Source organism: Danio aesculapii, chromosome 16 (assembly GCF_903798145.1).
Source record: "Danio aesculapii chromosome 16, fDanAes4.1, whole genome shotgun sequence".
Lineage (NCBI taxonomy): Eukaryota > Metazoa > Chordata > Actinopteri > Cypriniformes > Danionidae > Danio > Danio aesculapii.
Window position 1 is genome coordinate 51,609,978 of NC_079450.1, and position 10,214 is coordinate 51,620,191.

The 10,214-nt window shown below is 38.2% G+C and overlaps 1 protein-coding gene across 2 annotated transcripts in view; it reads right to left on the bottom strand.

Annotated features, from left to right (window-relative positions):
• Positions 1-10,112, bottom strand: part of soga3a (SOGA family member 3a) — a 37,545-nt gene extending 27,433 nt beyond the window's left edge. The window contains exons 1-2 of one of the 2 annotated variants that reach the window (XM_056474711.1): positions 10,017-10,112; positions 2,688-2,855 (exon numbers count right to left, since the gene is read on the bottom strand). In XM_056474711.1, the coding sequence (XP_056330686.1) occupies positions 2,688-2,837 (150 nt within the window). In that variant the 5' untranslated portion in view covers positions 2,838-2,855; positions 10,017-10,112. Of the gene's footprint in view, positions 1-2,687; positions 2,856-7,686; positions 8,199-10,016 lie in introns of those variants that run through there. The other variant, XM_056474710.1, reaches the window with a different exon arrangement.
• Between the last annotated feature and the right edge of the window lie 102 nt (positions 10,113-10,214).

A 10,214-nucleotide genomic window follows, 5' to 3' on the forward strand; every position in this document is an offset into this window, starting at 1 on the left:
CTGAGCGATGCCCAATGACAGCCATTAGAAAACTAACAAACATTCAAAAACCTCAGCATTAGCTGTGTGTTGTCTATGTGCCAGTACAATATTATATTTTAGCAATTTAACTTTCAACCAAAACTCAAACTTTTTTTTTCCAAATGGCAAAACCTTTCATGAAAGCCAGTGCCTCGTGTTTAGCTGCTCTCCTGATTTAGCATTACTGTATTTATGCTATACTAGTTATAAGATCAATTATTTCATTTTCCAGCTTTTCGAAATTAGATTTGTGCTTCAGATTGATCATTCTTAATATGTACATTTGCAGAAAAGGCTTTAAGCATTGCAGAATGTGTTTAAAATATGAACAAGTATATGTTTAGTTTTGTTCAACTTTATATGTATAATAACTCTAGGTCCCAAATATGTGGCAAAAAACAACCCAGGCTCATTCGGGAACACATTCCCAGGACTACATTTTTGCAAACCGCCAAATACGTTGCTCCAGTGACAATTCCCGGCAGCAAATCCACCAGAGGGTGCTATGTACATTTCTGCAAACCTTAAACAAGTTACTGACCTGTTTTCTCATACAGTACATGCCATTTACACTTCTTTCTCATGCATGTCTGTGAGAAAGTGACCCGTTTGTTGTATGCATATCACCATGCAATCGACCTTCCCTAAACCCCAGTGTTTTCAAAAGCAAATAAGGAAGAGAAAAGCGCATCACAGCCTCATACTTGTACTATAAATGCGCTTTTTTTGTTTTTTCCTGGTTTCTGAAACAGTCCATCAAAATGGCAACCCAGGCTCATTCTGAGAACGTTTCTGGAGACCGCGAAATACGTAGCCGGGGGTACGTACGGCTGCATTGCATTTTTTAAGCGAATGCTGCGGGGCGGTGTGACGCCGTTCCTTTCGGCGCTTGCCGGCCGGCCAGCCGGCCGCTCACCTCCATGTGGAGGGCTTTCCCGCTGCAACCAGTTTGTCCGGTTAGCTCTTCGTGTACTCTGGTGGACTCGAGGCGCAGAGAGGGGCTGACCATGACGACGACGACTGGGTTCGAGTCCGGGGAAGAGCGGTTCCAGAAATTAGGTAAGAAAACAAAAACAAAATCCAAAAAATTAAGCGAACAAGTTCGTCACAGAACTTGGTCAAAAATGAGAATCAGAGAATGTGGTCAAAATCCGAAAACGTGGTAAAAATCAGACGAGGGCTTTTCTTTTTATGGACGGCTTTTGTGAATCGTCGTTGGTTGGGTTTAGGGACGGAGGAGGGTGGGTCAGCCGATTGGCCGGTTGCACGGTCAATCATTCTGTCATCCAGGCAGACAGGCGGAAGGTCGTTCGACAGCGGCCTCTAGCGGGTTTACGCGAGAACGCTGCGGGGAAAAGCATGCACAGCGGCCTCTTGCGGATTCGCGAAAACAAAAACTGCAAAAATACGTACCTCCCGGGACGTATTTCGCGGTCTCCAGAAACGTCCCCGGGACTACGTTCTCAGAATGAGCCTGGGTTGCAAAATGGACTTGAACCAGGACCGCAATGTTCAAAATACAACACTGTACAGGGTAAGCTACTGAGCAAACTGACCGCTCTGGAAAAGCCATCCTTATGGAGATAAGCAGGCCAGGTGAATGTGTTCGATTACGGGTCACAGATGCATTTAAGTTGTTTCTGTGGTGTTTTGTCAGTGCTGCATGAACAACTGTGTGAAAGCAATCCTTTATCTGTCGATAATGTATCCCTTTAAATGTTTCACACTGTAGTGTGGAAATGAACATGAAATTGGCCAGTCATTACAGTCATGTAGCATTTGTTTTACCCAGCAAATGTAGGCAAAAAAGTTATTCTTTACTAAATAATACATAGCAAGACTACACTATGACAATTATGACTATCTGTATCTTTCATACAAGGAAATGATAAACAATTTAAGTTTTATCTACTCATAAACTGCTTATAAAATGTGTCCCAGGTTTGAGTTGAACGGGTATATTTTGGCAAAATTATTGATTTTTCTTTCATGCCAAAAATCACTTGAATATTAAGATCATGTGCATTGGAGACATTTTGTAAACGTCCAACTATAAATATATCACAGCCTAGTTTTGATTAGTAATATGCATTGCTAAAAGCTTCATTTGAACATCTTTAAAGCTTCAATATTTGTATTTTTTTAACCCTCTGATTCTTGATTTTCAAATAGTTCTCTCAGCCAAATATTGTCCTAACAAACCATACATCAATAGAAAGCTTATTTATTAACCTCAATAACAAAAAATTGCACATATGACTGCATGGTTTTGTGGTCCAGGGTCACAAATAACACTTTTGAGACCTTGAGAACCAGATACACCTTACATTAAGGATTGTTTTTACTAACATGAAATAAGAATGAATAATACTTGTAAAGCATTTATTAATCATATAGTTCAACATTTACTAATGCATTATTAACATCCAAAGTTATCGTGCTTGTTAAACATTAGTTAATGCACCTTGAGTTACACTGTGAACAACTTTATTTTCAATATCTAACATAAACAAAAATCACTGCAATGTATTGCTCATTGTTAGTTCAAAATACATTAACAAAGACAGCCTTAGTATTACTAAAAACATTGTAAACCTCTCTATCATAGAAATGTAGCAACATTTTATCACAGACATATCACTGGATAACAAACATCTGCTTCATACCTGAGTAATGCGACTTTTGAGTTCGGATCTCTCCAGTTCCCAGGCGCAGCGATCCTGCGTGTACTGCAGCTCCAGCTCTCCGCGTTTACTCTCCTCCCGCTTCACCCCCGACTGCACCTCCTCTAAAACACACTTCAGCTCCAACAACATCCTTCTGTTCTCTCCACCCTGCGAACACAACGCACGGCAGCACAAAACATTCGGCATTTTTGCGCACACCAACAAACAAACAAAAATACGCATACGTCACGTTTGAGGAGAGCGAGGACGAAAGTAGAATAGCACTTTTCATAAAAACCTATAAAAAATTATGTTTTAGACATAAATATATGTTTTGCTGTATTTACTAACTCACAAGTGTGGTCTATCAATATCAGGTGATATTATGAACATATATACTATAACATATTATGAACATATATAGAACAACTTGACAATTTTCACTTTAAATAGAAATTGCATTGTTACTTTTGATCCCATCAGCAGAGACAAAACACTAACATTTACTGGCTTACGCTTGTATATATTAAATATAACTATTGACTAGGACAGGGATGGGCAAACTCGATCCTGGAGGGCCGGTGTCCTTGCATAGTTTTGCTCCAACCCTAATCAAACACACCTGCTTGTAGCTTTCTAGTGATCTTAAAGACACTAATTAGGGTGTTCAGGTGTGTTTGATTAGTGTTGGAACAAAACTCTGCAGGGACACCGGCCCTCCAGGATCGAGTTTGCCCATGCCTGGACTAGGACCTTCACTGTATAAACGATCAGTTACTTTAAATAACCCAGCAAACATTTTTTGTTTTTAAAAGATGTCTAATAGATGTCTAATAGACGTCTAAACATAGTCATCTTGGCAAGGCCTAAAATTGGGCTGTCAGTGACAGATTAGACAGACTTTATATGTGAAGTAATTCATTTCTGTTTATTTGATGACTAGTTTGGCCTGTTCTTAGACGTCTATTAGATTTTCACTGACAGCCCATATTCTCTATGTTTAGATGTCTATTAGCTGTCTACGTTTAGATGTCTATTAGACGTCTTTTAAACACTAAATTGTTTGCTGGGTAGTGAGTAAACCTGTTGACATAAAAAGCAACAAGTTGGTTTTACTTGAAAAAGTCAGTAAACCCATTCACTTTTATAATTATAAGTGAAGTTTTCAAACTAATTTCGAGAGGAGCACGTGATATGATTGACTGCAGCTGGCCACTCATCTACATTCACTAGTTAGCCAATCAGATTAACCCCAACTCACTATAAGTAGCCTAGCTAGAACTACTCTCTTATCTTCGTTTTCCGAAGAAACCCCCCATCCACCCCTTCTCCTCCTTTCTTCCTTTACCACGGGGAGCTCTCGAGAACCACCTGATCTCGTACTCCCCTTATATGCTCTATGGACCAGGCGGGAGCCCTGGGCTCACCTATCTCCGAGCTCAGGGTTCTCTCCCGGGACAGCATGCCAAACCTGCTAACAGTTGTCAAACAATATCTAAGTGTGAACTCTTGAAACAGAGTTTGTTTACTTGATAATTATAAGGTAATGTGTTTTTTTTAACTCTTTTTAACCCTTTAACTGCCTGCTCTAGCAAATGGTTGACCATATTTTGACTGTTTTAAATAATGATGGTTAAAGTCATTTAAAGAATGAGTGTTTTATATAATGGTTTACACACACAGCATTGTTGGTTTACAAACAAATCAAACAAACATAATCCTGTTTCAGTACTACACTTGATGTAGGTTTTTTTTGTAAAACAAGAAAGCATGTTAAATGAGAATCTGAAATATTTTATGGCAAAAAATAAAGATGATTTAGTATTCACAAATGATTTATTTCGATTGTTTTTAAATAAATTGGTCTTACACTTCATATTTTCAGATTTTCCATAGTATATGTATTAATTCCTGTACTTTTACCATAAACCGACGTATCAACCATTAGGCAAGGGTTGATATTTTAGAAATTATGGGATGTGTTGAAAAAGAAATGCATTGAGTGGGTTAGCTAGCGACTTTAGGAGTTAATTTAAATGCAATCCAATTTGTTTCTCTTTGTGGGGCAGTTAAAGGGTTAATTCCACTAATCACTTTTTACAGTCTGCAAAAAAATATTGTCCTTTATTTTTGGACAAAAAAATATTAATTACATTTTCATTTTAAGTGAGGTTTATTCATAAACTAATTTCGAGAGGATCACATGCTTATGATTTATCACAGCCGGTCTCATATTAAGCTAATCAGTATCATCCAATCATATGAGCCATAAGCTACTATAACCTCAGTTTTCAGTCCACTTTATCTTCGTTTGGAAGAAACCCCCCTTCCTCCCCATTCTTCTCTTTCACTATAGATCGGGCGGCACGGAGGCCCAGTGGTTAGCACTGTTAGCTCCACAGCAAGAACACTGCCAGCCCTGGTCCTGCCAGGTCGGTAGGTGTTTCTGTGAGGAGTTTGTATATTCTCCCCGTGTCCGCGTGGGTTTTCCCCGGGTTCTTCGGTTTCCTCCCACCATCCAAAAATATACATCATGCATAACAATCAAGCATTTGTCTAGCCCCCTTTTTACCTCACATGTTCCCTTAGCTACTGCAGACGGGGAGTTCTGAGATCCACCGAGCTCAGGCTCCCCTCTCGCTCTGCAAATGGGAGGAAGCCCCGGGCTTGAGGATCCCTTGAGCTCGGGGCTCTCTCCCGGGACAGCATGTCAAACAAGCTTTTGATGAATCATCAGCTAAGTGTGAACTCTTGAAATTTCAGTTCCATTAAATGTTTCCAATGCATGCCAACAATACAACATTTAATTATTTTGAGTTATATTTTAATTATTGTTTTCAGTATGCTTTGCATTTTTAAAACTTAGGAACGATGCAAACTAGTGTTGGGTATAAAATAAAGTATAAGTGTGTGACAAAAGTAATCCGACATCAACTCTTGCCATTTATACCTGATTTACTTTTAAAGTAGGCCTAATCAAAACTCACATTGTAAACTCTTCTTAAGTTGAGACTACTCAAATGATTTGAGGAAAGTGATTCCCTCAATTCGTTTGAGTAATGGGAAATGGACAACTCAAATATTTAAGTTGACTAAATGTGGTCTCATTGAATTAACTTAAATGTTTAAGTACAGAAAACTTAAAATACCTAACAGATTAAACTTTTTAAACAGATTTAAATATTTCAGCTTTTATATTCTTTACTTACTCCAGGGCCATTTATATCAAGGTTTATATTTAGCTGCACTACGTTAGTGTTTCAAAACATTACATTTACGTTTCTGTAATCCTGTTGCTGTCTCTGTAATCCTGTTGCACTGTAGAAGCTCTGTCACGAAAACAAATTCCTAGTATGTGTGAACATACCTGGCAATAAAGCTCTTTCTGATTTTTACGAGGTGGGTCATTAAGAAACCCACGTGACCACGGGGAGAACATGCAAACTCCACACAGAAACTCAGCTAGAACTTCCAATGACCTTGCTGTAAGGCGACAACACTATACCACTGCACCACCGTGTCTCCCCTGCATCTATATCAATTAAGAATAAATGTAAAAGCATTTAATTATCTACTTTCTAATTTAACTTTTCTCTTTCGTCAGCAAAAGTCAGCATCACAAGCTAAATGACCACCTTGTGTCATATAAGATATATCGACCAATCAGCGCGGGTTATTTGAATAAATCCCAATCAACAAAACAAATCCTTAAATTGAAAGATATTATTTGTTATTATTCTAATCCCAAGAATAAAAATGAAGAATATATATGTAACTTTTTTATATTATATGCAAAACTCTTTATCCACAAACAAATATTTCTTAAATCCTCTCCCTCATTTGCCCATTTTTTTATTGAAATTGATTCCTTGCTTAAAGTGTTTATCTAACAACAAAAAATTCTGCAAGCTAATAGAAACTTATGAAAATATCATGCTTCCAGTATGTCAGTATTTAATGCTTTCTGTATTTTTTATTTAATTTTGTACTTCCCCTTTCTTTATTTTGTTCTCTTTTTCTTTCTTTCCATTACTCATTTTTACTTATTGTTGTTATCACTTTGTAATTGTATATTCTTGTGTTCCAGTCTCCTACAGATTACTTCCTGATTTATATTGTACATTTCTTCTTTTCTAAAAAAAAAAGTATTTAATCCAAAACAAAAAAATGTAAAATTAAAAAACAATCAGCGCGGTCGTCAAGGCAGAATTTCAAGTGCTACCAATCATTTTAAACGGAGACATGGTGAATCGTTTAGTGAAATTAAAATGTTAAATTTAGAGAACTTAAAATATAAAGTAAAAGTTTTTAGCTAATGAGTAGGCAATTTGTGTCCAATACAGTATGTAAAGTAATATTTTCTTTATTTTAGTAGATATATATCCAATAATGTAATATATTACATGATAAGACTTGTTTTGTTTACAAATAAGTGGAGATGGATTTGCATTTTAAACATTAAATAAAAGTTAAAGAGATTATTTTTTATTTCACATATTAAGTTTTCAGTTATCATACTCCCAAAATATTTCCACATAAATCCGCAGATTTTTACCAAAATTCTCTGCAGAAATAGCAAAAAATGTCCACAGATTCTGTCTGGCCCTACTAATGAGTAAGTTAAACTCATCTGTTTAAGTTTTGATGCCAAAACTTTGGTCTTTTAAGTAATGTCAAGTTTTATTAACCTAATTTCTTTGGTTATGACAACAGCGGGGATTACAGTGCAGACATTGACTTGAGACGTGCTATAGCACCAAATAGCCAGGAGATTGATCATTACTGTCACACACGAAAACAAAAACCTGACCTATAACCGCAGAAAATCCTGACCTGACCGCGGAACACAGTGATGAAATCACGTGAGCTATATTAGGCAGCATCAAAAGTTCCATGCAGAATATGCTGTAATAGCTTGGAAAGCAAATCTTGTCAGAGAAAATCGATTTTTTTTTTCTTTCGTCCTCGCTCTCTCCCCTATGTATCCTATGCTGTGTACTTGTATTTCAGCCACTTGTCTCAAAAGCGATTCCTTCTCCATTCTCCACTCGTCTTTCTCGAAATCGTAGCGCTTTCTTAATTCCTCCAGCTTCTTCTTCATCCGCGAGTGTGGGCTCGGTTGCTCCAGATTGGGAGTTAGTCCATCAGCCGCGGCTCCAGGTGGAAGCTGCTCCAGGAGGTGGCTCGGGAATGATCGCACGCGGGCGGGACTCTTCTTTCCCGGTTTCTCCAGCCGAGAGCACGGCACAAACTCCCAGCCTTGAGCCTTGCTCACATACCCGCTTGATCCATTCCCAAAGGCATTCCACATCTTTAAGTCCACAACGAATACCTCAGCCTCTCTGTTTAACTATTTGTTGTCACGGGCGCGCATACATTATGAAAACAACACGCATTATTATCCGAAACCAGCCATTTTTGCGCTCTCCTCCGCGCTTTCTCTTGTATTTCCTTTTCGCATGTCAATAAAAAAGACGACATTGTCAGTTTACAGTAAAAAAACAAGTGTAGTATACTTTATACTACATGATTTCGATTATAATATAGCAGGACCTTTGGTATTCTTTAACTTCATGGAGATTGACGCCATCCATTAGCTCGCCTGCTTCAGACTGAAAATGACACCGATAGACTCGGAGTCAAGAGCCTAAAATACTCCGAGCTCACTGATGTAAGAGTTCACATGTATTTTTACCTCTGTAACCATGTTGTAGGTCTGTCTGTTATTGGGTTGAATCATTCAGAGTCTTTGTGTTCACTCAAACATCAGCTGCATGTTACACATTAACGCGTATTAACCATTGAATGGTGTAAAGCACCGTAAACCCGATCACCTTAACACCTTGCTGATTTGAAACTGATTTAAAACAGCAACGCAGTCAGTATTTATAACTTTTTGCGGTCATTTTTATAACAATACTTAATATCACACACTTTAAAGTGTGTGGTTTTTATGTGTAGTTTTTATTGGGTTATAAATTAATTGAAATGGAGTGTCAAGGTGGCACAGTGGGTAGCACAATCGCCTCACAGCAAGAAGGTCGCTGGTTTGAGCCACAGCTTGATCAGTTGGCGTTTCTGTGTGGAGTTCGCATGTTCTCCGTGTTCGCGTGTGTTTCCTCCGGTTTCCCCCACAAGTCCAAAAACATGTGGTATAGGTGAATTGGGTAGGCTAAATTGTCCGTAGTGTATGTGTGTGAATGAGAATGTATGGGTGTTTCCCAGAGATGGGTTGCAGCTGGACGGGCATCCGCTGCGTAAAACATATGCTGGATAAGTTGGCAGTTCATTCCACTGCGGAAACCCCAGATTAATAAAGGGACTAAGCCGAAAAGAAAATGAATGAGTAAATGCTGCTCCTGCTGGAGGTTTACTAGAACCAGTTTTAGTCCCAAAATGTGCATGAAAATTGCCGTCATTTAAATTCCAGCACTAATTCCAAATATGTTTTTAGCCTAATCCATTAAGGGTTCAGTTGCTCTTTAGAAAAAGCACTAAAAATCAGGACAGCTTTTTTAATCTCCAAAATATATATACAGTATATACACTCACCGGCCACTTTATTAGGTACAACTTACTAGTACCGGGTTGGACCCTGTTTTGTCTTTAGAACTGCTTTAATCCCTCGTGGCATAAATTTAACAAGGTACTAGAAATGTTAATCAGAGATTTAGCTCCATATTGACATGATAGCATCACACAGTTGCTGCAGATTTGTCGGCTGCACATCCATAATGCGAATCTCCCAATCCACCACATCCCAAAGGTGCTCTATTGGATTGAGATCTGGTGAATGTGGAGGCCATTTGAGTACAGTGAACTCATTGTCATGTTCAAGAAACCAGTCTGAGAGGATTCGCGGTTTATGACATGGTGCGTTATCCTGCTGGAAGTAGCCATCAGAAGATGAGTACACTGTGGTCATAAAGGGATGGACATGGTCAGCAACAATACTCAGGTAGGTTGTGGTGTTGACACGATGCTCAATTGATACTAATGGGCCCAAAGTGTGCCAAGAAAATATCCCCCACACCATTACACCACCAGCCTGAACTGCTGATACAAGGCAGGATGTATCCATGCTTTCAGGTTGTTGACGCCAAATTCTGACCCTACCATCCGAATGTGATTGGCTGATTAGAAATTTGTGTTAACGAGCAGTTGGAAAAGTGTACCTAATAAAGAATGTAGTTCATATACTATAGTTCTTGATGTAAATATAGGATTTTAAGCTGCAAACAACCTTACAAAACTTTATAATTTCATGACACACAAACATTTGCAAAACATGTTTTACGCTCACATATTAATAATAAAGAAAAAACTTACCAAATAAACTGAGAATGCAAACAGTGAAGATCAGCCTTGCGTTTGTTTGGTTGTAGTTGAGTTGTAGCCTGTGCCTGAAATGATGATATCGTCCTCTACCGTGTGTAACCTTAATGACATGTCCAAAATTAATATGATAAATTAAGAAAACAGAACAAAGAGAATGAAGAAAATAACCAAACTCTAAACCAAATAATA